This window comes from Ciconia boyciana, chromosome 7, assembly GCF_034638445.1.
Source record: "Ciconia boyciana chromosome 7, ASM3463844v1, whole genome shotgun sequence".
NCBI classification, from domain to species: domain Eukaryota; kingdom Metazoa; phylum Chordata; class Aves; order Ciconiiformes; family Ciconiidae; genus Ciconia; species Ciconia boyciana.
Window position 1 is genome coordinate 12,339,394 of NC_132940.1, and position 27,600 is coordinate 12,366,993.

Below are 27,600 nucleotides of genomic sequence, written 5' to 3' on the forward strand. Positions count from 1 at the left end.
TTGTGTCGTGCCAGAAAGTCTGCATGGCAAGAAATCCCAGCAAGAAATGTCCACATCCCATCCTTGAAGTGGGCTTCAGGTGGCATGCGATTAAAATGGGATGTCAAGGGACCACCCTGGAGTCCCCGGTGTCCTGGGTGCCATGTGGGGTTGGCCTCAAAGACACCCGCAGCCCCAAAACCTTACGGTTACTGAGTGGCACTGAAAACATTTTAAGCTGTGTTTAAAAGCCCACTTAGTTGTAGACGTGACCTCTTTTTTTCTTCCCACCTTACAAAGTAATGTAAAACCTTGACACCTCATCGTGGCAGCAGCAGAATGAGGGGAGTTAGAGGGAAATGCTTATTTTGGGCAGACGCGGCACACAGCTGACATGACAAGAGGAGGAAGATGCTTTTGCTGTCGCGAAGCCATTTTCTCCATTGCGAAAATGTCAGGGGGGTTGGCTCTGATGGGCTGGCTGCTGTGCCTGGCCTGATCCTGGGGGAGCACAGCCTGCACTCACCGCTTGCCCAAGCCAAGGGCAGCTGGGGAGATCTCACGGCCGTTTTCTATCTGTTTAAAAACATGTTTTTCTCAGGAGTCTTTTTGAAATCCTTAACGGAAACTTTCAGCAAAAACTACCACTTTTTTTTATTCCTTGGTACCCACACATCAGCATCTTCTCAAACCGCTGAGCCCCTTTGCTTCTGAGAGGATTTTTTTCCAAAAGGAAATATTTTCTCCCTGCCTGAAAGTGTCCGTATTAATATTAAAATTACAATTAGTGGGTGAAACGTTTAAAGCCTCTTGATGGGACATGAAAAACAACAGGGTTGCCGGGCTGGGCAGAGCAGGAGGGGGCTCTGTGCCTGTCCTGGCAGTTCTTGCTGCCGTGGTTTGTGAACGTGCTTGTGCCATTGCAAAGCACAGAGCCCTGCTCCCCTCCTGCCCTTCAGCTAAAGCACCCAGGGCAGAGCAGCGCTGGCAGCTTTGGAGGGCAGAGGGGCTGGGGGCTGGCCGAGCAGGTCACAGCACCGCACGTGTGGAAAGGACGGGGCTGGCTCTGTCGGCTTCGGCACGTTGCCCTAGCAGAGCTCTGGCAGCTCCGTGAGGAACAGCCCAGTCCCTCCCTGTGCGTGCGGGAAGGATTTGTGGGGCTCCCCGTGGAAGTGAGCATCCTGACCTCTGCGCAGGTGCCCTGTTTGCATGATGCGGGACGTTAAATCTTGCCTTAATGTGACTGCCGAACACCGTTTTTTGTGAAGTGTGCCAGGCGCTTCCCCATAAATAAATGATGGAGCATTATTCAGTCCACTTAGATCAATACATCAGCTTGACAAGTTCCAGTTCTGGGAATTTTCTGACCCCCTGGAACATCTTCTCTGCAGCTGTGCTGCTTATAAACCACAGTGTATAACCCAGACAAGCTCCAGGGAGTGGGGCATCAGCACCCAGCTCTGTTGGCACTGTCACCTTGCCGGCCCGGCATTGCTGGGGACAGGGGCTGGTTTGCACTGGGATTGCAGCAAGGGCAGGTGGGGTGAACTTGGTGCCAAACTGGGCACTGTTTTTAAAAGAACTGGGCAAATCCTGTGTTCTTCCCCCTGCAAGCAGCACCATGGCACGGCCCAGCATCGCTGGTGTGCCCTTTGTGCGCTCCTGTCTCAGCTGAGAGGACCATCTTTGACCCCCAGCGCTACTAGAAGTGGTCCGTGGAGGTCTTGTTTCAGGCTCTTTGCAAATTGAGGCAGATGCAGCATGGCCACCGGGAAGTTTTGTGACCCAGCGCAACAGCAAAACCATCTCAGACCCTCTTTGCTTTATTATAAAGCCAGCCCCAGATGCTGTGATTCTGCGCACACAGCATCTCCCTACCCCAGGCTGCTGTACCCCCATGTCTTACCCCTCATAGCTCCCCACCTTTGTGTTTTGGATTTTCTGCAGGTTATGTGAGGTATGGGTTACCTAAGGACTTACCTCCCCATACTGACACTTTTAACAGGGTGTGGATTTGTGGATTATCCATGGTGCTGGCTCTATGCATGGAAACACAGTATGTTCCTAATCTCCTGCTGCTGTTAGCTCACATTTATCACAGGAGTATCTGCTTACCTTTGATTTGAGATCCCTACATCAGGGACCCAGGGTGGTATTTATCTGTGAACTGCTGCCTATGCCTATGGGATTGTATAAGTAAATAAATATAATTAATAATCATCTGACTTCAGAGAAGCATTGGCAGGGAGGTAAATGTAGCCTTCACAGAATTAAAAACAAAATCAGGAAAAAAGGGAGACCTTTCTAGGAGCTGGTATGAATGGAAATAATTGTGTTGAAGCTGCTTGAAAATTATTCTGCAAACATCGTTTGGGTGGTTTTTAGCAGATCTGAGGCACTGAGTTTGTCTCTAAATCAGAATTTTGACCAAAACCATTTAAAAATAGCTTTTTTAAAAGATCTTTGCATTTTTTATCAATTCAAATGCAGATGAAAATAAAATGCCACGGGGTCCTGGCCCTGCTTCAGTGTCTGACCTAGAAGGGAGCAACCCAGTCCCCGCAACACCAGGATTAAACCAGAGGAAGGGACAAATTAGTGTGATTTCCTGGCAAAGAGGGTTTAATGGCATTTTTTTAAGTCCTTTGGCTTGCGAGCGAACCAGGGGCGTCTTGGACTTTCTCACGGTTTGCCGTAGGGATAAGCGCTGAAGGGGCAGGGGTCTGCGCCGCTGCCGGCAGCCGTGTGGGGCTGGAGCGATGCAGGAGCCGGCAGGAGAGCGGCTGCGGATGGCACCAGTTTCCCGGTGGCTGCGGTGAGCCAGCGGCGAGCCGCCGGCCACAGCCACCCCGTCGGGCTGGGGAGCCCTGCGTCGGGGAGCCTCCGGCACTTTCTACCTCACTTTAACAGTCAGAAGAAGAACTTTCCTGTTTAAAGATTAAACGTTGTCTTTAAATATTAAACAGCAAAGCTCCTCGCTCTTGATTGCGTGGCTGCTGCCGGCAGGCGGCTCAGAATTGCCAATTTTAATTAAAAAACTTTGTTTTCCAATGCAGCCCAGCGATGGCTCCTCCTCCCGGCCGGGGCTGGCTGGCCTCTCCCCTGGCCTGCCTTCATCTCTGCTTCTCTGCCCGTATTTCCCTCTGCCTGCAGCAAAGTGACGGTCCCTGCCAGCCCCGAAGTGTGAGTCTGGGACTGATCAATGCCCCTGGCACTTCCTTCCAAAACCCCAGGAAAAACAATTAAAACTGGATCGATCCTGCAGGCAGCTTTGAATATGCATAAGTGCACACTTGACCTTCAGTGGTCAGGCCAACTTCCACCCCGGCTGCTTAGCTAGTTTGCTCAGGTATTGCTGCTGTACTGAATGACCTTGATTAGGAAGGCAAAAAGCGATGCAAAGACGGGCCCGGTGCCGATCCTGGGGCCGGGGCACGTGCCGACGGCTCCCTGCTGACGCTGCTGCTGTGGGGCTGGGAGAGGCGGGCTGGGGTTGGCTCTAGCACCCAGCTGTCAGGAGCTTTCCAGAGCTGTCCCCGTGGCTTTCCCGGGATCCTGCCAGCCTCCCGCTGTGCTCTCTTGGTTGCTCCTGGCCAGGGTCCGAGGGATGTGTCTGGGCTGGGAAGGCAGCCTGCAGTACCGTAGCTCAGAGCCAACCTTGCCCCAGTGCGGGGACAGCCCTGCTCCCTTCCTGTCCCACGCGTCCTCCCTCCGAAACATGCGGGGACACCCCTTCCCCAGTGATGCACCCCACTGCTGGTGACCCCGGGCCTGGATCCGCTGGTGCTGAGCACAGGGACCGTCCTGCGCTGGGCCTGGGCTTGCTTTTTGGGATGGAGCCCAGGAGAGGGAGCCACACGCAGAGCCGCTGCTGCCATCACCCAGGGCCACCCGGCAGGTGGGTGGCGGGGTCCCATCCTGCACCCCAACCCCCCAGCTGCCCCCTGCCCTGCGGCCAGCCAGCCTGCGTCCCGGCCACGGCGATGAAGATACCAGAGCATGTTTGTTGAAGGCAAAGGAAACCTCTCCGTTGTGTACACAAAGTGTATTTTCAGTAAATTATGCATAGACTTAATTAGGAGTTTTAATTGCTAATCATCTCCCAACAGGATTAGCAATGCTGTCTATTAATTATCTGTGGAGCCCTCTGTTTTGCTAAGGCAGGAGTAACAAAGCAGCATGAATGGTTACGTAGGCCAGTAATGAATTAACTCCCCCAAGCCCTGTAGCTCCCGGGGGGCTGCCGGCGGCAGGGGCTGCGTAGAGGCCGGCCCTGCCCACGCTGGGCAGAGCAGCAGTAGCGGGGACAGAGTGACTGGCAGCAGGTCCCCGTGGCAGGCAGGTGGGTGGTGGGCTGCGGGGGGGACCGCTCAGCTCCGCTCGCCCAGTTCGGCCCCGTTCCTGCTGCAGAGAGCATCTCCCCAGCATTCCCAGCCCGCGGAGGGTGTCAGCGATGCCCCGCTGCGCCATGGCCGCGGTTAGCGATGATCCCCGCTGCAGGAGGGAGATAGGGGCTGCTGGATTGACCTGATCTCATCTGGGGACAATGGCCCTTACGGCAGCAGAGATAGCGCCGGTGTGAGCGACGCTAAGCCCACGCGCCCTTCTTATTGCTCACAATGCAGCGCTGAGCTTAATTCCTCAAGATGAAGAAGATACGTGGCTGTCAGGCTGTAATTACAGCCGTGCGTGTGACATGGAGGCCTGGCTGCTTTCACGTTTGTGTTGTCCGGTGGGTTTTTGTGCTGCTTGGGCTCCTGCCTGCCTCGCTCCTGCTGGGAGCCCTGCCGGGGGACGTGGCAGGGATGCAGCAGGCTCCCTCTGGCCAGGCTGCGGGCCCCATGCAGTGGGGTGAGCAGTGCTGGCTCCCGGTGATGGAGGGTCCCAAGGCAACCGGGGCTCTGGGGATGGAAAAGAGAGGGGAGGCTGGGAGGGCTGTGCTTGCTGGAGGGGAAGGGGGCTGCCAGCCAGGCCAGCCTGGGCACGGGCACCCCTTTCCAAACCTTCCCTGACTCCTGCTGCTGACCCCATCCTTGGGGGGATGATGTTGGAGCAGCCCAGGGACACGTGGGATGAGCTCGCAGCCCCTGGCTTGCCCCAGCATGGCGAAGGTGGCCTCAGGTGATGCTGATTCGGCACAGTGCCCAGGCAACCTTGTGAGGGTTGTCACCTGTACAAGGACAGGCCCTGGACACCTCTCCTCTGAGGAGCATCAGGTGGGACAGGCCAGGGTGAAGGCGCTTTGTGCAGGCGGCTCCAGGAGAGCTGCTGCGAGGGCGATGCGTGCGTCCACACTGAACACGGCGAACACAGGCCCATGCCGGCCCCGGGAGCAGCCAGGCCTGGGCGAGTACAAAGCATGTCTGCACGTGGGCTGTGCACTGGTCTGACCCTCTGCTTCTCTCTTCCAGGCGTACAGCTTTGCCATGGGGAGTTGGCCAAAGAACGGGCTCTTAGACATGAACAAAGGACTGAACCTACAGCACATAGGGAGGCCTCACAGCGGGATAGGTGAGTGATGCCGCCCCGCGCCCTTCCCATCCCTGCGGCTGCTGCTCTGGGTGCGCGGGACGTGCCTCGGCTCCGAGAGCTGGTCCAGGCTGGGGTGCTGAGAGCCAGCCAAAGGGCTGCAGGGTCTCCGGCTGGTGGAAGGGACAGAGATGTGTCAGGGTGGGATGGGCACATGGGATGAGGTCTTGGTCCCTGGCACATCCCAGCATGACAAACACACCTGCCTGTCCCTCTGGCCAGGGAGCTGCTCCCCTCCTCAGCTGCTCAGGCAGTGCTGGGCTGGGGGTGGATGTGGGCAGCGCCAGGGCTCGTGCGGTGCCTGGAGCACAGAGCGCGGGTCCCCAGGCGAGGAGGGATGCTCTCCCTGTCGGGCCAGTCCTCCAGCTGCTCTGAATGCTGCGTTCGTCCTTGGAAAGGAGGCTCTGCCAAGCAGTGCAGCCTCGGGAGCTGGCTGGAAAGATGCTGCAGAGTGAAGATGCGTGGCCCCAGCTGGAGAACTGAATCATCATCCCATTTGCTCACATGTGTGATGAGTTTCCTGGTCCCACAGCCTGCTCCAAGATAAACAACTGAGACTACCATGCACAGCGGCAGAGCTCCATGTTTCCCCTAGCTCCTCTGCACCAGGGATCAAAGTGATATGAGGAGGGAGACCTGGCCCGGGACACTGAGGCCATATATCTGCCTGCTGCATAATGCTGGGAGCGCAGAGCTGGAGCAGCAGCAGGCTGCAGTACCGGCAGGAGCTCAGATTTACTGGGCTGTAGGCAGGGCTGTAACTCAGGGCTGCATCGCTCTTGCCTGTCTTGTTTCTGTGCGGGGCATTAGATCACCTCTTGGAGACCAGTGCTCAGGTGTTCCCTCTGCCTCCCAGCCCTTCATCTACGGTGACTTGTGAGCATTAAAGTTTGCAAGGAGGTAAGATTTACTTGGAAAAGTCACCGGCTACCTGGGCCTTGAGGAGGCTGTTTAATATTGTTTCAAGACTCTAACCATTAAACTCTCCAATCAATCCAAGTTAAGGAGATGAATTATTTAAAGCTCACCAGCTTTTAATTAGCAAGCTCCTTTTGAACTATGGATCTGGTTGCATTATTGACGGAGGTAGCATTAAAATTTGCTTCCTTGCCTGGGAGCAGATTTGCCTTGCTTGTGTGCCATGTTGGGGGGATCACAAGGAGGGAGCGGGGACTGCAGGAGTTGTGTGTGCGTGTCCTGCTCTGGGGGCTTGTGCTTTATCTAGGGTCTCCTGGGGGATGCAGGGTTGGTTTGTGCCTCGTCTTTTCTCGTTTTATTTATGGCAAGAGCTCTCTGTTGCTGTCATCTCTTACTCTGACAAAGCATCCCCAGCTCTGGAGTATCATCTGTCTGCCGTTGGTTTCTGCCCGTGATTATCTCAGTGCTGTTGTCTTGCACAGGTGTCTCTGCCTGATGGAGTTCAGAGAGATGCTGTTCATGTCCCTCCCCACTGCAGTCCTTTAGGAGGGTTTTGCTTCTTCATTTCTGCCAGACTTCCTCTATGGGGAGCATTCCCGGCTCTGCCCGGTACAGGGTGAGCCACGGGCAGATTGCCCACAGAGAAGCAGCATGTCAAGGCCCAGCTGCCAAGCTCCCTTCTTGCGACGCTGCATCCCAGTGGCAAACCTGCCTTTCACACAGTGTAGGGAAGGGGGTTTACGTGGGTGCTGTGAAGGGTGCCAGGCCAGCAGTGTGACGGTCTCCATCTCCCTGGCACCGCCAACGGTGCACACGTGCCCTGTGCGTTGCAGCCTGCTGGCTGCTCCATTTGGGCTGGGTCCAGAGCAGCTCTGCCCTGGGCATCTGTGATCCTCTGCCTGCCTGCCGAGGCAGCAGCCACTGGCACCCTGTGCCTGGTGGCTTTACCGCAGGCTGAGCCCCTGGGAGTGAACTGGAGGCACAGCTCACTGAATGGCTTCTCCTCCCAGCCAGCTTGGGAGCCCCAGGCACAGCTGCTGCCCGTGGTGTCAGGGCTGCTGGCTTTGGGGCTTGGTAACCTGGTGTCCCTCCTGGGAGAAGGCTCAGGGCAATGCTGGTGCCTGGAGACATGCCTTGCCTGGCATTTTGTCAGGGCACCAGTCTCCTGGCCTTCTGGGCGCTTCATTTCCCAGCCTGCTGGGTTTTCAGGTCCTAATCATGGATCAAGCCTTGGCTTTAGTGACAGCCCGAGAGGTCCCCAGGCCAAGGGCCAAGGAGGGGCTGCTCACTGCAGAGGCGGGCTGGGCTGGCTTCCTTGGGTCCGTCTTTGCTGCCTCGTCCTGGAGCAAGTGTCGGTCCAGCACAGCTGAGTTCTTCCGTATCAGTCACTGGGAGTGGGCACGGTCATCCCAATTGCTGACGGTCGCCCTGTGACCTGAGCAGTCCTCACCACTCTCCTTCATGCTCTCAACTGCTTTTGCTTCAGAGCTGGGAGGAGCCATCCCTTTCCCTGCCCAGGGCTGCCCTCCCCTTCCCTCCCTGGCTGTAAGGAGCCTTGCTCCTGACGCAGCCCTGCCCACTCAGCCGAATAAATGACCCCTTCTCAAGGACTGCTCTGGAGAAGAGAGTGGAGAACAGCGAAGCATGCTGCCTGCCTGCGTCTTGCTGCCCGCGGTGAGACGGGAGCTGGCTGTGGCTCTGGGGATGCTCCCATGCAGTCTAGAGCCTCCCTTCTCTTTTGTGGCTGGTCTGAGAGTGCAGACGGTCAAGGGAAGCGGGGGAGCTGAGAGAGGGGTCCCCAGGGCTGCCCAAGGCAGGTGTAAGCAGGGTCAGCCCCTGACTCTCACGGCCCTTGTGGGTTGCTGATGTCCAGAAGTCTGCAAACCAAAGAGGGCTGAGGAGGGAGCAGCAAGGCAATGTGTTCACCAGACACAGAGGTTTCACGAATACCGTGCCGTGCAGGAGAGCCTCCACGCAGCCCCTTTCCTGGCAGCGTGGGGAGCGGTCCGGGGGGATGCAGGCGGTCCTGTGAAGCCTCAGTTCGCTTGTGCAGAGGTGTGCAACATGGATGTTTCCCTTCAAATCTGACAGAAAAATTGCAGTGGATGGCCACTTGTTTTTGCAAACAATTTGCAAGGAATTTTGCTGTCTCGCCTGATCGGTTGTGTATTGCTTTGTTTTCAAATCACTCTCTGATTCACTGGCTCAGCAGGTATCTGCTCCAAATCCCTGCACTTGGCATGCTTGGGACTAGTCCCCTTCCCTGCTTCATCTCCTCTCCTCTGTCTTGTTCAAAATCCGGGGAGTTCAGGGCGCTTGACACCCTGCAGGGCCCAGGCCGGATTCTGGATGGGAGCCTCACCTTCAGCAGCTGGTGCATGCGGGCAGGACGGACTCGTGGTGGAGCACGGTGAGGTCTCACCACATCCCCTGGGACATATGGCTGCACATACAGCAAGGTGCTGAACAGAGCTCGCGTTCTCGCTTGCATCTGGTTTCTACTCACAAACAAGTGAGCGGCAAATCTTGTCGAGGGGCTAGAAGAGTGGTTTGTGTCACCAGATACACCGAAGTGTATTTGCATATAGTGCAAATACAGCTGCCTTGGGGTGGGACAGGTAGGGGTCTGCTGCAGGTGTTTCACAGGAGGGAAAAGGTAAAAGAAGGGGGAACGTGTCAATATTTCAGCTTGCTGAGGAGTGCTGGGCAGAATAAGGAGGTTGGAAAGTCCTGCTCTAGAGAGTGAGGACGCAGAAAATCCTTGGGAGATGGGAAAGGAACAAAAGGGGAATGAAACCTGTTCTTTCATACCTTTTCTCGGGATGGTATTTCAGCTCTAAGGATTCCCTCTGGGCTGAATGTGGCCCTGAGGACCACAGAGGACCTTTTTTTGCAGCTTCCATGTCTCTTTGAACATGAATTAAATGTGTGTCAGCTCTAGCGTGGGCTGTAGGATCTTGGGGTGGGGAACTTCTTTTTGTCTGGTGTTTTCTTGGCCCTCAACAAAATGAAGTTGAGTCTTGCCAAGAAGTTACTCATCTTACAGACACGTGCACATTGCAGTTCTTAAAACATGTGTTTGAGGCGCTGCTTGCCAAAAACGAGCTGCAGCTTGTCATGGGGGTCTTGGCACTCTCACGCAAAGACCAGCATTCACAGGCTCCGCACCAGTGGAGCGGGGTTCTTGCATTGGGGTCTCTCTACTGAGATTCAGAGACTGATATAAATCAGAAGGATTAAAATCCCAGGCTTTAGTTGTGATTTAAATCAGCCAGCAGATCACCTGGATTCAGTAATTGATTTTCTTCTATTTTTGCCCTTTTTTTTAACCTGTTTCCCTGAAAAAAGGTCAAGTTTTACTGACCAGCACCTATCAAACCAAGTGCAGCTCTCCTTACAACTGCCCAATTGTTAAATCTGGTTATTCTTTTATTCGTCAAACGCCCTATATTTGCTACATTTATTTTGATTGATTATGTAACATAATATGCCTTTAGTCTTCGTTTTTAGATATTTGTTACGTTAGAAAAATAGCGAATTACTATTTGTTCTTGAAGAGGTGGTGATTAAGTTATTACTCATTATTTGAGTTGTGACTCTTGTGGATGAAAATTGGAATGCCATGTTAAAGTACCCCAGGAGTAGTTTAAATTGGTTTTATTAATAAAATCCTATGTGCCTTGCATATACTCAATACAGAAGGAAAAGTAAATTTCAGAATACGTTTTAGTTAAAAACACCTGGTGCATGAAACCAAAGCAAGAAGTGATTGCTGAGTTGAAGGAGTGTTTCTGGAAACCACCCTTTCAGGATTTTAGAATTAGCACATCTCATCCTCTCCCACCTTAGTTTGTTGGTTGGTTTGTTTCTGTGATTATGGAAAAGATAAAAGGCACGCCTTCTTTTTTTTTCGGTCCTTTGTTGTTTCTCAGCTCTGAATGAGCCAGTTACTGAACTGAAAATACACCAAAAAAAGTAAAAAGTTTCCAAATCTGGAGAAGTAGCTGCTGCCAGGAAAGTTTGTTTCTTGTTTGTCAGCTCTGCTTCCACCTCCAGTGCATTGACTGTCTTTAAAACATGATATTACCCCTTGCTACTGGTCTTTTTTGAATCTAATTGAATTTAATAAAATCTTTAAAGTTTAGACTTTAGCACACAGGTTATTATGATTTTAGATTTAGTTCTAAATGCCTGGTTTGGGTTTTTTTTTTTTCTTTTTTGAGGGAAGAGGGTAGCCAGGCTGCTGCATCTTGCTAACAAACCTGCAGTACCCATCCCAGGTGACCCGGAGACCTGGTCCCATAGTAGCACCTGTCTTGACACAATGCCCTCACTCGGTTGTTTTACACCAGCTGGCGTAATCCCATGAGCCGTGAGCCTCCGCACAGGGCTTCACCATCTTCCCTGTGCCCATGGTGTCCCCGACCAGGGCTGTGCCGTGCTCCCTCCGTGGGAATCTCTGCCGTGCCAAATGGAAAAGCCCTACCTGCCTGGGCAGGTCAGCAGCCCATGCGGTGAGCGACCCAGCAAGGCACCGTGCCTTCCCGGCTCCATCTCTCTTTTCATTTACTGATTGGAAATCTCAGAAGGTTAGGGTGTGATATTGTTCCTGATCCAGAGCATTAATTAGGCCTCGGAAAGAAGAAGAGGAATTGCGTGTTTTTAACAGTGAGGTTAATGGGATGCTCGCAGAGTAGACAGTTTTAATGAGCTTCAACTCGATGTGCAGTGAGTTTACTCTTTGTGTTAAAAGGGTCACACTGCAGTAGTTTGATGTGGATTGTCTCCTGGCCCCCAGTGTCATAGGTGAGCGGCTGTCAGAGTCCAGTCAGAGCGCATTTACTTAGTGACACGATTCTAATTAACTACCGCGAGCTGCCACCGCCGCGGGGAGCCGGGCCAGCGCCTGCCTGGGGTGCCTCCTGCCCGGTGGAGCCATCCCTCTCCCCGCTCTGCGTGCTCTCCCCGCTCTGCCTGCTCTGCCTGCTCGTGTCCCGGCGGCACCGGGCTGCTCTCCGCGCTGACATTGAAGGAGAGGGTGGTGACGGCCTTGCTCGCTAAGTGCGGTGGCAGGCGGCGGGCCGCCCAGCGTAATGGGTGCCTTTGGCTGTCAGCGCCGGGTCTCCCCCCAGCAGCTCGGTGGGGGCTGATGAGGCTTCGCCTCGTCCTGCGAGGTGCTGGGAGCTTGTGGTCCTGGCAGCTTGCGGTCCTGGGAGCTTGCTGGCTTTATTTCAGCCTCCTCTCATTCTTCCCTGCTTTCCCCTCTCTCGTTTTCCTGGCTCTCCCGGGGATGCAGGGAAGCCTGCAGCCCCCCAGCATCTGTGGGATCGCTGGTCACTCTTGGTGCCCACCTGCCTTCTCTGCAGCAGGGCAGGGGGAACAAGGGGACAGGGACAGCATTTTGTGAAACTCCTCTCCGTTTTGTTCACCACTTTCCATCCCAGCCCGCATGGCCCTGGCTGGCAGAGCCCGTCCCACCCTCCCCGTCCCTCCCAGGGGATGGGAGAAACCTTGGAGAACCCCGTGCTCCCCCGGAGCAGGCAAACCCCGTCCTTCGGCTCTTTGTGGTGGCACGCAGCAGATGCCGTGCCCGGGGGCAGTGCTGTTTGCACCACACCATCCTCTTGCCGGGGGATGCCGAGAGCAAGAGCTGAGCATGGGGCTCACTGCTGGGGAGCAGGGCACGGGGCTGCCTCGGGGCCGCTGCCCCGCACACAGCGGCTCCAGCCCAAGGCAGAAGGGGAAAGACTCCCAGTTAAATAATTAAAAGAGACTTAAGTAAAAATCAACAGAAATGTCATCAAATGAGCGGTGTCATTTTGAATTAGCGCTTGTAAAGGTCAGGCGGATCCAGAACAGGTGGAGTGGCTGTGTGCCGGGTGTCGCGGCCAGGCAGCATGTCCCGGCACCCAGGGAGGCCGGGTGCAGGGGCCGGCCCAGCTGCTCCGGGGCACCCGCTGGACTGCGGGCGCGGGGACGGGGTGGCAGGCGGGTGGCAACGGGTCCCGCTGCGAGCGCTGGGCCCCGCACCCCCGAGAAGGGGTGGGGAAGGAGGGCCAGCCGGGGCGGCCGGTTAGAGGACATGCGTCTGTCAGAGTCCAGTCAGAGCACATTAACGCGGTGACATGATTCTAATTAACTACCGTGAGAGGTGTCACAGCTGGAAAAGCAGTGAGCGGAGACAAGCTTTTAAAAAAAGAAAAAAGCAATGTGACAGTCTTTTTTCCCCCCCCTCTTTCTTTTTCTTTTCTTTTCCTTTTTTTTTTTTTTTTTTTTACTCTTGTGTGCTCTCTCCCCTCCATGTGGGAGTGGATCTAAAGATAATTAGGATGTCTGGCTGCCTGGGAACCTGAGCCGGGGCTCTTTTGCTTTCAGTCATGTAAGTTTTCGACATCTCTCTGAAGGGACTTGGTGGCACAGTGGATTACTGCGCACCAGAGTGACAGAACACTCTTCTAATCGTAAACCCTTTTTAGAAAGGATTCTGCTCTCCCTTTTTCCCTGGGAGCAGCGGGGGGTATGTTCTGATCACTGCAGCTCTGTTCCCATACACGCTACAATGGGAAACTCAAGGTCTTTCAGCTGTTTCCTGCAGTTAACAAAGGAGGCACAGAAGAAAGAAAGGAAGGATGATTGAGTGTTTGTGTTGACTGCACTCACCCCTCCGTCCTACCCTGCCGAAAGTTGGTCGTGCGCCCGCTGGGGTGGGGGCACGTGCGCTCGCCCAACCCCGCTGCCTGCCAGGGGCTGCGTGGGTTCGTCACACCTTGCCCCTCGCCTGTGGGGTCCTGGTCCCCGGAGAGAGCGGCCTTTGGAGGGGAGGGTGAGACGGGCTGCAGGGCTTCGGCTGCCTGAGAAAAGTCGGGGTGCTGCCGTGCACCTCTCCCAGCCCTGGGCAGGCAGTGGCAGTGCCCGCTCGCTTAGGATGTGCAGAAGGTAGCTGCGAGCCCCTCTCTTCTGGCTGGAAGCAGGTACATTTGCAGCACTGGTGTCAGGCTGAAGATTTAAAAGGGATTTCTGGATTATCTGCTGTTCGCCATGCCGCGATGCCTGGGAGGCCCAGCTGCAGATCGGGGCAGGTCTGTCTCAAGCCCCAGACCCGGCTGACCCCCAGCAAGCCAGCACCGCTGTTGTCCCCGAGCCGCTCTTTTACTTGACTGCTGCTGTACCCCCCTTCCTTTGGCTTCTGGTTTTAGGCTTTCCCCGGACTCATCCCACCAGCGGTGGGGACTGTCTCTGTTGGCGAGAAGAGCGGATCTGCTGTCCCTCCTTCCCTCCCAAGCCAGTTGTGATCCACAGCCCAACACCTGGCCCAATTCCTTTTCCCAGTGCCAGATGAGAAACCTCTTCAATATGTTTTTCATATCACTCTAAAGTGTTGTTGGCATCCTGGGAGCACGGGTAGAGGCTGATGGTTTGTGTTATGTGTGCTCTGTCTTACCAATCAGCCAGTCCCAAACCCAGGAGCATGCAGACGTGAACTGATCTGTACTAGAGAGACCCTTGCACTGCCTTGGACCCTTCCTGCTGTTGGCTATTTGTCCAGTCCTGTCGCTGAGCCTTGCAAATGTCACACACACGCACGCTGCTGGAACAACCCTTGCACTGACCAAGCCTTGTCCCACGTTGTGCTGGGTGGGTAAAACACGTTTGCTAGCACTTGTTCTCCAGCCCCTGTAACAAGCAGCACTTCCCATGCACTGTGATGCATCCTCCGACACAGTGAGACACGTTAGGTGAGAGGCCTTGGAAGATCATTAACTTTCTAGAGAGCTTCTTCTGTAGGAAGTAGCGACATAAAACACCGAGAGACATTTTGATTTCCCCGTGGATTCTTTTGGTGCCTTGGTGTCTCTGCGATGTGTCTCAGACAAGGCTAAATGGTAGCGCATCTTCCCTTACCTGTGAGGAGGGGAAGAGTTTCCTGTTAATGAACATAGACATCTCAATTAAGAGCACGGATTGCCTGCCCTGCTCTGCGCTGGACTCCGGTGGAAGGTGTCTTGTAACGTCATGCTGTCCTGCAACAGCAATGTGTCCCCAAACCTGCCCTTCTGCACCTGCATCCCGGGGGATCGTGTGGATGCTGCTGTCCCTCTCGGGTTAGCCCTTGTCTCCAGGGGCCGGGCATCCACGTTGTCCCGGCTCTGGCCTCCCTGGGCAGCGCGGGGCTGGTGGCTGTGAGCACCATGGACACCTCTGCAAGGAGAGACTTCTGCCCAAGTTCTACCAAAGATCTGCCTTTAATGAGAGTGGTGGCAGAGGTATGGAGCGAAGGCTGTGTCAGCGAGGGACGCCAGGTTTAAAGCTGCCTGCTTCACCTAATGAGAAGCGATTGCGAGGTGCAGGAGGGGAAGGGGTAGCAGCCAGCCAGAGAGACTCCACCACAATTTAACAAGTTTCCATTCCCCTCAGTTCCCTGACAAGACCCCCCTCTAAGTCTGTACAGGAATTCGTAAGAATAGGATAATTAGGATGTTTCAAAGCTGCGACCCTCAGAGGAGTCCTTGGATTAATCTGTTTTTTCCCTTAAAGACATCTGTAACTACAATCTTTGTTTCTCTCCTCTTCTCCCCCCGCTCCCCTTCTTTTCCCCCCTTGTCTGTCTCTGTATCTCCTGTCAAACCGTTGCAGACGTAAATGACAAAGAAATCAGAAAGAGAGATCAATGCAGTCCAAATTAGCACTTGGAGATAGACTGTGCTGGAGATGTCAGAGCCTGACCCCGGTTGATCTGCCAGCCTCCGCCGGTGATACTATGCAAATTGCATCCATCTGGCAGAGCCCAGTGAAGGACTAATGGGGCAGGGAGGGGGCCGTGGCCGGGCGCCTTTGGGAAGGGGAGAGAGCTGGGGGTCTTTGGGGAGGGGGGGTCCGTGATCGACAGGGGAGATAAGGTACTGCATTGGCTTCATTTGCGCTCCTGGGCGGATTAAAAACCAAACTCCAGATAAGAGATAACCAAACTTCATCTCGCTTTTTATTTTATTCCTTATTGCTACCCCCACACAACCTAGTACCAAAAAAGAAGGGGGAAAAAAAAAAGATGGTTCTTGGCGCTCTTGTTTCCTGCACGTCATTACCACTGATGGCAGTTTGAGGGGAGAGACAAAGTCAGGGAAAGAAAGCAAAAAAAAAGCTAGCTGCTTAAAAGACTGCTGTAATAGGAGCATGGATAATAGAAATCTCAAATTACGGTGATCGCCTTGTTAAGAAGTTTGAAAATACGGCCAGATTGTCTTTAATGAGAGAAATATGGCTGTTAGTTAGTGAAGGAGGAGGGAATGGACCTTGTTTCAAGATCTGTAGCTCTCCCATCAAAGAGGCACCGGCTGTTTCATTTCAAAATCCTGCTCCTCTGCCTGATATTAAAAATAGTTGTTAAAGGCTTTGACTAGCAAGATGATTCTCTTTGGCTTCCTACTCTCTCTCCACCTCCCCCGAAAGACTTCGCTAAGAGAGAACTTCTGCTTTAAAAAATGGCCAAGCAAAGAAAGAACGAGAGGAAAGTTTTGGGCTGGGGGGTGATGCTGCCCCTGGCACCCCGGGGTTCCCCGGGGGCCTCAGGCCGAGCACCGCCGGCACTGTGGCTGTCCCCGCCGCGGCAGAGGGGACCTCTCTCCGTGCTGTGCGTCTGCTGTGCCGGGCTGAGGGCTGTGACATGGTACAGTCCCTGCTCTGCTCCTCCGGGCAGCCCCGACGCGGGCATGGGGGGGCGGAGGCTCTTTTGGCACCCGGGCCCCTGTTAAGCACCGGGGCGCCGCTTTCCTTTGCTCTCCCCAGTGCCCAGGAAGCGGCGCTGGGCTGGGGCTGGGGCTGCGGAGCAGGGCTCTGACAGAAGCCAGGTCTGGCAGCTGCCCACCGGCCCCCGCCTCTTGTTAAGAGCTAACGGGCACCTCTGTGCTGTTAGGCTCTGACCCGTAACTCCTGCCTCGCCGCTGCGCTGACAGTCCCCTCTTCATTCTCCCCTGAAATCAAAGTATCGCATTAATTGGTTTAAGGATCGCTGCCCCGTGTCCTGTGTGCCCTGTTTAAGATAACGAACTTGGTGTGTGTTAATAGCTGGTATAACTCAGCAGAGGATCTAGGGACGAGGTCTGGATGGGAAAGATGCTGCTGGGTGGGGAAGATGGGCACCAAGGCATCAAAAATCTGTCCGGTGCTATGTTTTCCCCTGTCCTTACACAAATCAGTGTAATTCCCCTGCTCCCAAGTTGCTAACATGTTGAAATCCCAGGGCAAAGAGCTCTGGCAGGAAGGGAGGGCTGTGCCATCCAAACTGCTGCCCTTTCCCAGCATGGCCTCGCTCGCTTTGTGGGTCTGCAGTGGGATCAGAGGGGATCTGCTCTCCTCTTTACCCTCCGTAGCGTGAGGTTCTTCCCAAAGCCGCAGCCGTCACTATGCGGGGCTGATCCTGGCTGTGCCATTAACTGCCCGAGTTCTGGCCTGTTCCCGGTCCTGCAGCAGAGCCCTGTGGCAGGCGTACACTGGGACAGCAGTGTTTCTCTCTGTCCCCGAGAGTCCTGCGACAATCCTGCTCCAGCTTGGAGGCTGGGTTCTTCAAACCCAGCAAGAGACCGAGCAGCTCCTCCTAGCCTGGGCGCTGCTGGTGTGCAGGACCTGGAGGGGAGGCAGGAGAGGGTCATGGTCACTGCTAAGGGTGGGCCCACCAGTCCACGCTGCTGGGACTGGGGTGCTGTGTCCAGTGCTGCAGTCTGACATGTCTGCCCTGCGTGCTCAGAGGTCTCTGAGGCAGGGGCTCAAGACCTCCTATCAGTTTTTGGCCAAGTGGTGGCCCAGAGATGCAGCGGGACCAGCGGGGCTGGGCTGCTGTGCGGGGTGGGCTACATGAGTGTCCTGCCTCATCCCCCCGTCGCACCAAGCTGATCTTTAACCGTGGAAAAACCCCTATCCAGTGACGTGATGCAAAACCCCCCAGTGATGGAGAGCACCCCGCAGCCCTGGGTAAGTTTTCCTGCTGTAGTTAGCCTCGCTGTTAATTACACGTAGGCCTGTAACGTGCAGGGGGAGCGACCGCCTAGCCGGAGGGGCTGTCTCTGTGCAGACCTTCTGCTGCGCCGCAGCCCTGCATTGCCCCTTGCTTTCCTGCCAGCCCCTCAGCAGCAGGCGCGGTGCTGGAGCTGCTGGTCGCCTGTGCTTACTGGAGCATGCATGTCTCCCTGCCCGCTGCCACCTCTCAGCCTGGCCCCAGCGGGCAGGGGACCCGTGCCCCGGCACTGCCGCCTCGGGACCCTTCCCCGGGGGCTCTGTGCACAGGGTGAGCCCGCGGCGGGCAGGACCCCCGGCCCCTTGCTCTGCGGAGGACACGGCAGCAGCATCTTGCTGGGAATCCCACTCCAGCCATTAGCTGCAGCTCCCTGGGGCCAGCCACCAGGAGCCACGAGTACCGGGGCCAGGTCCCCTTTCCCGTCCTGTGTGTTTCCAACCAAGAATCAGCAATTTGGCTTTATTTGCACACTCAGGGGACTCAGAGCTTGGCAGCTAGGCCATCTCCAGCACCCACAAAGCCCTCTGCTAGTGCTCTCCCGCTCCAGAAGTACATATATAACAGCCGAGAGAGGCAGAGAGGGAGAGAAAAAGAGAGACAACGGCTTTGCCTCCACGCTCCTGTCCAGAGCAGTCTCCTAATGAGAAGAATATGGCTGCTAGTTAGCAGAGGGGTGTGTCCTGTAGGCTAAAATGAGATAGTTACACTGCACTGATTGAAGGTTGAGGTTAGAGGGCAGCACAATTATGTTCAGGAGATTCAAGGGCTCTGTTTGATGCGGCAGTTCTAAGCTCCCAGCCAGTGTCAGTAGTTTAGCTCAGGGTTTCTTTTTTTTTCTTTCTTTCTTTTTTTTTTGGTGGGCTAAAGACAGGAAGGATAAAAACTATGGGAATGAGTTGTTACTATTATTATAAAGTGGTGTGAGTTTTTTTAACCATCAGTTCACCCCCCTTTTGCTTAACTGTTTCCTGATCATTATTTTTTAAGCTGCTCGGAGGGAAGAAGAGAGCATCCCCTTCCCCCCCGGAGAGCGCTCTGAATTTTCTCTCGGGCAGCGAAGGTGATTTTTTTGTGCCCACACTTCAGCTCAGTTCTCTGACTGCGGATCAGGAAAGCAATTAGCAGTTCAAATTATGCCAAGGCCAAATTCTTTGTCTCAAAATCATGGGTTAAGAGTTGCAAAAGAACCTTAATTGCCTGGTGCTGAACTAGGTATTTTTTCTGAGAGCATTTCCAGTGCTTAGGGCTGTTTACGGGGGAGTCTCTTGTGTTTCAAAAGCCCTTCAGTGGCACTGCCTTTTCCCAGAGCCTGCAGGAGTGTCCAGGCACTGCACCAGTATCCAGGCACCGCACCAGTGTCCCTGGCCCCTCCAGCCTCTCTCCCGCCAGCCGGCTAGCTGCTTTGCAGGCGACCGTGCAGCCCAGCTCCTGTCTCTCATCCATCCCAGGACAGTCCAGGTCTCCATCATCACCTTTCTCCACTGCCCTGTCCTCTAAGCCATCTGTAGCTCTGGGTGCAGCATGCTTGCACCCTCCATCCGCTGCCCGCACCCTCCGCCGGCTGCCTGCACTGCAGCAAAGCGAGGACCGCTCACCTGCAACGGCAGCACATGGCAGCCCCGTGCTGCCCGTGCAAGGAGGCTGTTGCTCGCTCGGCGATGGCACCCAGCCCTGCTAGGCCGAATGCAGGGTGCCAGCCTGCCCGTGCCAGCCACCCCACCCCAAGGGATGAAGAGAGGAGCGCCTGGCCCTTCCTCTCCTTGCCTGCTCCCCAGGGCCCGTCTCCCCAGTCACATTTGTGTCCCAAGCCCAGCCTTGGTGTTGCCGTTTGATCCGAGTGACAGCCTGCTTTATTTACTCTAATGGTTCTCAGTCTTAAATGTTAATTCCTCCCTGAAGAAAACGTGGATGAGTTTTCAGGATGAGTTGCCCATCAGTAGGGCTATGGAGGGCGTGCTGGTGTCCCCAGCCTCTGTGCGGAGCCAGGCGTTAACCCGACAGGCAAGAGCTCAGAAGTTGTGGGGGGCCATGGTGCCCAGGGAGCACCTCAGTCCCCGCTGCCACCATGGCCGGGCTGGCCCGGGGACGCCCTGTCAGCGGGCAGGGCTGGTCGGGACAGATGCATCCCTGGCATCACGGCTCATCCCTATGCAGCCCCATTTGGCGCAGGGCTACGTGCCGCCACTACGGCCCCCCGTCATCCCGGCTGCAATTAGGGGTTGATGGATTGTCCCCAGGCTGGGGTCTCGGTACGGCCCCCTGAAGGGGACGCGGCATGCGCAGAGGCGGGCAGAGGCCCGCTGGGCTGCCGCCGTCGAACAACAATTTCTAATCTTGATTGGAGAGGAGGGCAGCAGGCTGGGGGGGGAGGAATCGGAGATAAATGTTAGCTCATTTCTTAAGTAATTAGTTACCTCCTCATCCCCATGTTGTAATGGTGAACAAGCTGTAATGTTTAATTAGTGTGTAAATGAAACCCCAATTTCATAATGGCTGCGGTGACAGCGCTAAGTGAGACAGGCACAGAAGGGGCCGCATTGTTTCAGCGGGAGATGAAGCTGTCGCCCAGCAAGCCGAGCGTCTCTGGGAGAAAATGGAAATGATAAACGAAGTGAGGCTAATTAGCAAAATCATACAGGCCCCACTGATGGTTCTCATCAAGGGGAGGTAATGAAGCGGGCGGGCCAAGCTGAGGGGGGATTAATTGGAGCCGATTCCTGCACACATACAGACGCTGTAGAGCAGCTGACGCGGGGATGCAAACTTTCCTGCTTTGCTTCTCTCGCCCTTCCCCAGGACCCGGACCTGAGAGCAGGGGACAACCCTGGGAGCTGGTCCTGGAGCAGGCAGGACGTGGGTTCAGGGGGATGCTCCCTGCCTGCACGTGTCTGGGCAGGGGCACATGGGCACCCACCCCATGGAAAGCTTGGTGCAAGGGCTCTGAAACATCAGAGAGCCACTGCGGGGATGGTTTATAGCCCGGGGAGGGTTATAATCCTCCCTTAGCTCCTTTTGGGTCCCCCCTCCGCTCACTGTATTTTGAGCGTAGATGTTTGGAGAGTAAATAGAGCACCTCTGCGTGACGGTGGCTGGGGAAGGGGTGAATCCCCCCCTGCTCACCCTCTGGGTGGGGGTCTCTGCAGACCTGTTGCCCATGGCAGCATGGCATGGCGGCCAAGCCAGAGCTCACTGCAGCAGGGAAACCCGGAGTGTTGTGGAGCTGAACTTTATCCTTCCAAGCTGTGTGAGAAATGCCATTTCTACAGCTGCTGGCGCCTTGTAATCACGTTGCATTACTTACTGACATTTCAGGGAGCGCGTGGAGCCCCGCTCCCGGTGGGCTCGGCCCCAGTTGCCCCTGCTGCCTGCAGGCCAGGCTGTCCCCGAACCTGCTCTTTACCTGCTGCCAGCTCACCCGTGGGGCCCTGGTAATATCAGGAGCAAGCAAAAGCCTTGCCAAGCAGAAGAGAGGACAGCAATACCTGTCTGTCTGGGCTTGCATCTGTCTGTCTGTCCAGGTTGTTCCTAGCAGTGACAGCCCCGCACATGGAGCTGCAGGATCATGAGCGGGTCTTTCTTGTGTCTCAGCCTCCTTTTCTGCCAAAAAATGGCAGGGTGAGCTGTCTGCATGGGAAGTGCCAGTGCCTGGCATGTCCAGTGCCTGCCCAGAGTCACTGCGTCCCTCCCTCGTGGCATCTCCGAGCCCCCTGCTGCCTCTCCTGCTGAGTAATGAGAGATTTCCCTGGGCCTCCAAGGGCTCTAAAGAGGGGCTGAGCAATATTATTTATTCAGTTGTTTACAGAAGCATTTGATCGGGAATAGTTCTTCACTGCCAGCCTGTTGTGTATTATTCATTGCAATAATCTCTGCAGATTGTGATAAACTGTAACTGCGGCGGGGCAGCGCGTAGCTGGGCTGTACTGCCACCGCTGCCTGCACCGGCCTCTAAAATATCGGCAGCTGCAATCATAAATCTCAATTTACAAGTGGGACTATTGCACGGGGAGTTATAGTTATACTAATGATTACTTCTCTGTCTTATTTTTCATGTTGCAACAGAGTAATAAATTTTTAAGAACAGCCTGGGCAAAGTGTTAGCGAAGCCCCTGCATCCTCTCGCTGTGCTGTCGGCAGAGAGCGGTGTTCCCGGTCTCGCGCGGGCATCTCGCCGGCAGGGCACCTGCCCCACTTCTCAAGGAGGTGACGCAAAGGGGGGACTTTGTGTCCCCACACCAGGAGAGGTGTGGTAGAAACTCCCCGAAAGCACAGTGGGGCAGTGGGCTGGAGCGTGGCTTCGGGGTCAGCTCTGACATTTGCTGTACCGGAGAAGAGACTTCAGCTCCCTGCATCGGTTTTCCTGCTGGGAATAGGGGCTGAGACCCCCCTGTCACTGACCTAGTCTTTCTCGGTCAGGCTCAGGACATCCTGGGGTTGACGAGGCCAAGGGATAGGGATTTGATGACCGAGAGTGGAGCTGGCGTTTGAGGGGTGTATCCTGTCCCTGTAGCTCACCACCCTCCCAGCACCGGGGCTTTCTCAGATACTGAGAGGTGGAAGCTACCTTTTTGCAGACAGCGTGCCCACAGCATGGACACAGGGTGATGGCTTGGATGGTCCCACCTGGAGGAAAGCCCCCCTTCCTGGGGGACAGCAAGGGTCAGCAGGGAAGGCTCTGGCTAGAGGAACCCAGACCCTGCTCCCATCCCCATCACTGATCAGCGACTCACGGTGACATCCCTCCTGGAGGAGTCCCCATGGGGGCACCCCCCAAAGACCAAGCCTCTTCCCCAGAAGGCAGCAGTGGGACACGGGGTTCAGCAAGCATTTCCCAAGTGTTTATCACAGCTCCAAGGTCTGTGATGTGAGGCCTCTGATGGATGCCTCCATTCACAGACTTGACATTATGATGTACAGGGAGCCTAGAGACATATAGATTTTCAAAGTGGCCACTTTGAGCATAATTATAAATATCCAGCCTCTTTACATAGTGAATTGCTGCCAGGAAACGAAGGGCCCCGGGAGGGCTGAAATTCTGGCATCCAGGCTTTCTTGAGAAAGGAGCCTTGGCGGAGGTTCCCGACCCATTTTGGGGTGCTAGGAAGGGGTGGGCGTTAAGGGATGATGCCTTTCCCATCCCATACCCCCCTGACAGCTCCTCCCCCCTTCCCCGTGGTGCCGGCAGTGTCTCTCTCCAGGGACATCTCCCAGGCGCTGTCTAGGACCCTCTCCTCTCCTGCTTGTCTGCACCAGCACACTGCAGCCTGAATGTAACTGCTTCCCAGGGGCTGGTTCCCCTTCCAGATCACAGCACAGAGCATCAGGGGCATCAGGGAGCTGGGGGCAGGCGCTCCCGGTCCCTGTGCCTGATCCATGCCCCAGGGACACAGCGAAGGAGAGATCTTCCACTAGCTCATGGCCAGCTCATCTCCTTCCACTTGCCTTTGGAGCATCCCAGCCCACACAGGGCTGGGGCTCGGCACAGAAGGACCAGTTTTCAGGTGGGTAGAAGAAGATCCCTCCAGCGGTGTGGGTGCTGGATGCAAAGCTGGCAGCTGAGACCCAGGCACAGTCAGGAGTGCTCCCGCATGCCCCCTTGGACCCAGAGGCGGCTAGAAAAAAGACAGCTGTCTTGGAGGAAATCATCTGGAAGTCCCTTTGTCATGCTTTTCTCTTGTGGTGGTTTGGATGGTGTCAGAGCATCACAGCTTCCCTCTCTTCCATGCTGGAGCTGGGGTGAGCGTGCCCCAGGGAGGGTGTCTGTGCAGGCAGCGGTGCGTCCGTCCCTGTGCATGAGCATATGGGCTCAAACAGGCATCGGTCATTGCCTTCCCCAGCCTGGGACTGGGGCATGCCAGAATATCGCAGGGAAAAACGAAAGGGATGTTTGAGGATTTGTGTTCTGTTTGCGAGCAGGGTCTGGAGGAGAGAAGGTCATAGAAGAAAATTGGAGCTGAATTGAAATCAATGGCAGGTAGAGATTAGAGCCGTGCCCCAATTAACTGCAGTGAGCTGAGGGGCGGCTGGGGGAGGGCTCTAGCTCTCCAGGTTAGGACCCCCCCGTGGACCTCGGTTCTGCTCTGTGGAGATGTGAATGCCCCAGACCAACAGGGACCTTGGCCGGGGGCCTGGGACGAGGACATTGGGCAAGGACTTGCTGGTGGGCAAGGGCTGGAGTAGCCGGAGGCTGCGGATGGCAGCAGGAGACCTAGGTGGTTTGGGGTTGGACTGAATCCCACTCCCTCCTTCCTTCTCTGCACTTCTTGCCGGGCTCAGTCTCCCTCCCCATCCCCGTCCCAGCTCTTTGTCCTCATTTCCTTGTCCCGGTCCCTTCCCCCATTTCTCTGGTATTATCTCAGCTCCCCCCGCCACCAGCCCCACTAACTCCCCATCACCATTTCCTCCTGCTTTGCCTGCCCTCCAACTCCAGCTCTTGTTGGCGCAAGTGTTTCAATGAAGCAGTTTCCTCCCTCGCACTTCCTGGGGAAGTCATTGAGCGCCCGGAGAGCCGGGTCCCCGCTCCCCACACAGGTGCCTGGAGCGGGTGCCAGGGGCTTGCAGCAGCTGGGAGCAGGGGGCCGGCCCGGGGCTGGGCGTCAGTGCACGTGCGGCCGCCCAGGGCTGTGGGCAGGGCTGGCTTTGCCCAAAGTTGGCGAGATTCCGATGGGAAATCCCAAACGTTCCCTAGCCCCAAAATCACCTTCCCGACAGACCTCAAGGCTTTGTTCCAAAACATCTGGGCACACACAAAAAAACCCCACAACAACAAGTGGCTGGAATTTAAGGGAAGTAGCAACATATTTTTCATTCTTGTTGATGGCAATGTATTAATGGTTCGGGCTGGAATTTCCTGGGAAAAAAATTCAGTGTGAGTCGGACATCCAGCATGGAATATCTCAGCCAAATCACTAAACTTTGGAGAAAACCAGGGTAGGTCGAGTCAGAGCAAGGGGGAGCCACTGGCCCCTCTTTTTCCCAACACACACACACCCCTCCACGTGCTCCTGGGGCCAGGGCCGCTGGGAACCCAGTTCCTGTGGCCCCAGGCCCACAGGGATCGGGCTTTGCTCTCTCCAGCAGCCCTGTGCACTGCAGCATGTTGCACATCACCTAAGGAACATTAATTAACATTGCTGGAAGATCTTAGGAAAGGTGCAATTTGAATGATCTGGCACCGCAGTCATTCAGATGCTGAGTTAATTCAATCCTTGCACACAGTGCTCCTACAGATTGTTGGCTTTAAACAAACAGCAGTGACAGATTTGTTGCTGCGGAAATGTGGTCATTAAGTCGGGAGAGTGTGTTTGACCTGAAAGCGATTGAGTGATGGATGCAAGTCATTTTAAAGCTGCAGCAGCCAAAAGGATGCTCCTTTTGGAGAGCAATCTTGCATCTGAGGAGTGTAAATAATTTAAACAAACAAGTAAAGTAAGGTGAAAGCACTACCATTGGCCGCTCTATTGTATTACGGCACTAAATGCAAAGCGGGGCAGTGCTGCCGGCTCTGCGGCGGAGGAGGGCTCCTTTGCGTGGTGCTGGCATAAAGGAGTGCAAGGTGCCAGTGTTGGGGCTGTCCCTGGGGAAAAGCAGTACCAGCCAAGCTCACATCACTGATAGCCACTCGTGGGAGCTGCACGGCCATCGCTCTCCAAGTGCGGGCAGTGCGAGCACCGCAGGATCCCCAAGGAACGGGGACCAAAGCGGCTTGCTGGAGGTCACCCTGATGTCCTGGCGGAGTGGGACCCAGGTGTCCTGCTGTCCCACTCTGGCTGCTCCTCTCATTGAGCCGAAGGCGCCCAATATTCCCTTGGTTTCCAGACCCCCAGGTCTGGCTTGTCTGGTCCAACAAGGGTCCTTTGGGGAACCAGGAGCTCAGCACACTGTTGGGCTGCTGCTCCCTGCCAGCCTTGCTCCGAGCCATCCTCTCACTGCTGTTGATGATCCTCTCACCCACGGGCTGTGAGCTGGGAGGGAGCGTTAGAGCCACACCGGTCACGTCGCATGGGTCTGCGCCTTCCGCCGCTGGAATTGGCATCCCAGTAATGAGGCTGGTAGTTACTGTGCATTGGAAGCAGCCATTGCTTAAGCCTCAATATCTCGGCCATTTAATTTAATGGGGTTTTTTAAATACCAAAAGCAATTAAGTTCACATTGTGAGCTAATCGCCTACAAAATTTCATTTCAAAGATGCTCAGACTGTTTGTGAGAGAATCGCTGGAAAGAGACCCAAATATGCCGCTGTGTCTGTCTGTTTGTCCTTCTCTGCCTTCCCTCTTTCCCAACCAGAGCCAGGCAGACTTCTCGAAAGGAGACAACCACACTCTCAGTCTCCTGCTTTTCTGGCAGGTTTTTCCATGGTGTGAATTTTAGATGTCTAAGTTAAATGGCAATGACTGGTGATGGTTATAGTGCTTAGCTGGTACCGCAGCTTTGAAAAACAGGGATTTAAGGGCTGGCCGATGGGCCAGAGCCAGATTGCTGTTGTTGGGGAGCAGGTGGGCGCACAGCCATGTACCCGGGCCAGGAGGAGATGGTGGGAGCTCTGCCCATAAGCACGTGTTACCCGCTGCCTTGAGACCTTATGTCTGTGCTGCTGTACCTGGGGGTGTGACCTGCCTCCGGCCCCAGCAGCCCCGGCCTATGGCATCCACATCCAGCAGCCCATGCAGGGGCCAGCTTGCCTGTAGGCTGCAGGGCTTTATCAGATCGGAGAAGAGCCGGAGGTCTTTGCCAGAGATTACTTGTTCTCCTAAACAGCCGTGTTACTGAATACGGAATAATCCCCCCTGGACAGCCAGCTGGGGGTTTCGTTTCCTGCACTGTGGCTATCGTGTTAACACTCTCTCCTTAAAGCACCTTTGCCGGCTGAGCCGCCCACGTGCTGTCCATCACCCTGCCGGTGCGATGGGCAGGGGCACGCTCTGCACCGCTCCCTGCCAAGCCGCCTGCCCCCGGTGCATTCGGCTGAGCCACCCGCCGCTGCTGCGTTTTGGAAAGTGGCATTGCCTGGTCCGGACCCCCCTTCCTGTCCTCCCCGGACGGTTTCCCTGGCCGGCAGCGGGGAGGTGATTTATGGAGTCCCGCACGCACCCGGTGAGTCCAGCTCTCTGCATTTCAGGGAGATCCATCGCACGGGGAGGGGAGGTCACCGCGTTGCAGGTTTGCTAACCTTGCCCGCTTATTAAAAATGGTAAAAGCCTCCCTCAGGACTCATGAAGTATAGATCCAGAGAGCTCCATATGCTGTTCCCCTTAATGAGATGTCTGCCTGAAGAGCAATAGCAAAACACACCATCCAGTTCAGGGTCCCTATAGCTAGATGGCCTGGCTGTAAACAGAGCCGTCCGTCTTAATGGGATATCGTGTAAAAACTTCTCCCAGTCAATAAATCAAAGGGGCTCCATTTATATCATGTGCTGCCTTCGTTATTAGGCTGCCTCTGGATGGCATGTTCTGATACAGAGCTCCCCAGGACCACCAGGCAAGGCCAGAGGCTCTAATGGGCATTTAATTTAGGCTTCCCATTGCCGATAACCCATGTGGAGCTCAGCAGCTGGGGCTCAGCAGGGGATCCCCCGTGGTTTGGGATGGCCCTGCTGTGCGGGAAAGGGCACTCATGGATCGGGACCTGGCTGGCATCACCTTCCCTGCCCTGCTGAGTAGGAGCCTCTGGTGTACAGGGGACACTTGGGGAAGAGCCAGGGACCGGACACCCCCCCTGGGAAGGGGCGCATGGGGGCTGGCGAGCACCCCAGCTCATCCAGGAGCAGCAGCAGCAGCCTGGTGCAGGTATTTATTTTTCATTCCCTCCCTGGTGCTGCTCGGATGCCACTGGAGGGAAGTTCCGCTCCAGCCGCCATCCCAGGCAGAGATATTAGTCCTCATTACTAATTAAAGGAAGCAGGAGTAATTGACGGATGGTGGATGGCGGGGGAGCCGGTGTGATGAACGGCCCCTGTCCCTGTGCCGGGGACGCATGCTGAGCGCTACCTGTTAGCTACAAATAAACAAACCTGATAAATAATAAATAGTTTGAGAAGAGTGGCCGAGCATTATTTAAATTAATAGGGATTAGAGGGAGAGGCCTGAAAGAGCATTCCTCCGGATGAGCTATCCCCGGACGGGCAGGGACTCATTTGTTGCAGACAGGAGTAAACAAGGAGATGGGGA

General features: G+C 55.3%; 1 protein-coding gene across 4 annotated transcripts in view; it reads left to right on the plus strand.

Moving 5' to 3' along the window:
* Nucleotides 1–27,600, plus strand: part of ERI3 (ERI1 exoribonuclease family member 3) — a 135,083-nt gene that overhangs the window by 90,448 nt on the left and 17,035 nt on the right. The window contains exons 6-7 of one of the 4 annotated variants that reach the window (XM_072868261.1): nucleotides 5,391–5,490; nucleotides 5,907–6,461. In XM_072868261.1, the coding sequence (XP_072724362.1) occupies nucleotides 5,391–5,490; nucleotides 5,907–6,055 (249 nt within the window). In that variant the 3' untranslated portion in view covers nucleotides 6,056–6,461. Of the gene's footprint in view, nucleotides 1–5,390; nucleotides 5,491–5,906; nucleotides 6,462–27,600 lie in introns of those variants that run through there. The other 3 variants (XM_072868256.1, XM_072868257.1, XM_072868258.1) reach the window with 3 other exon arrangements.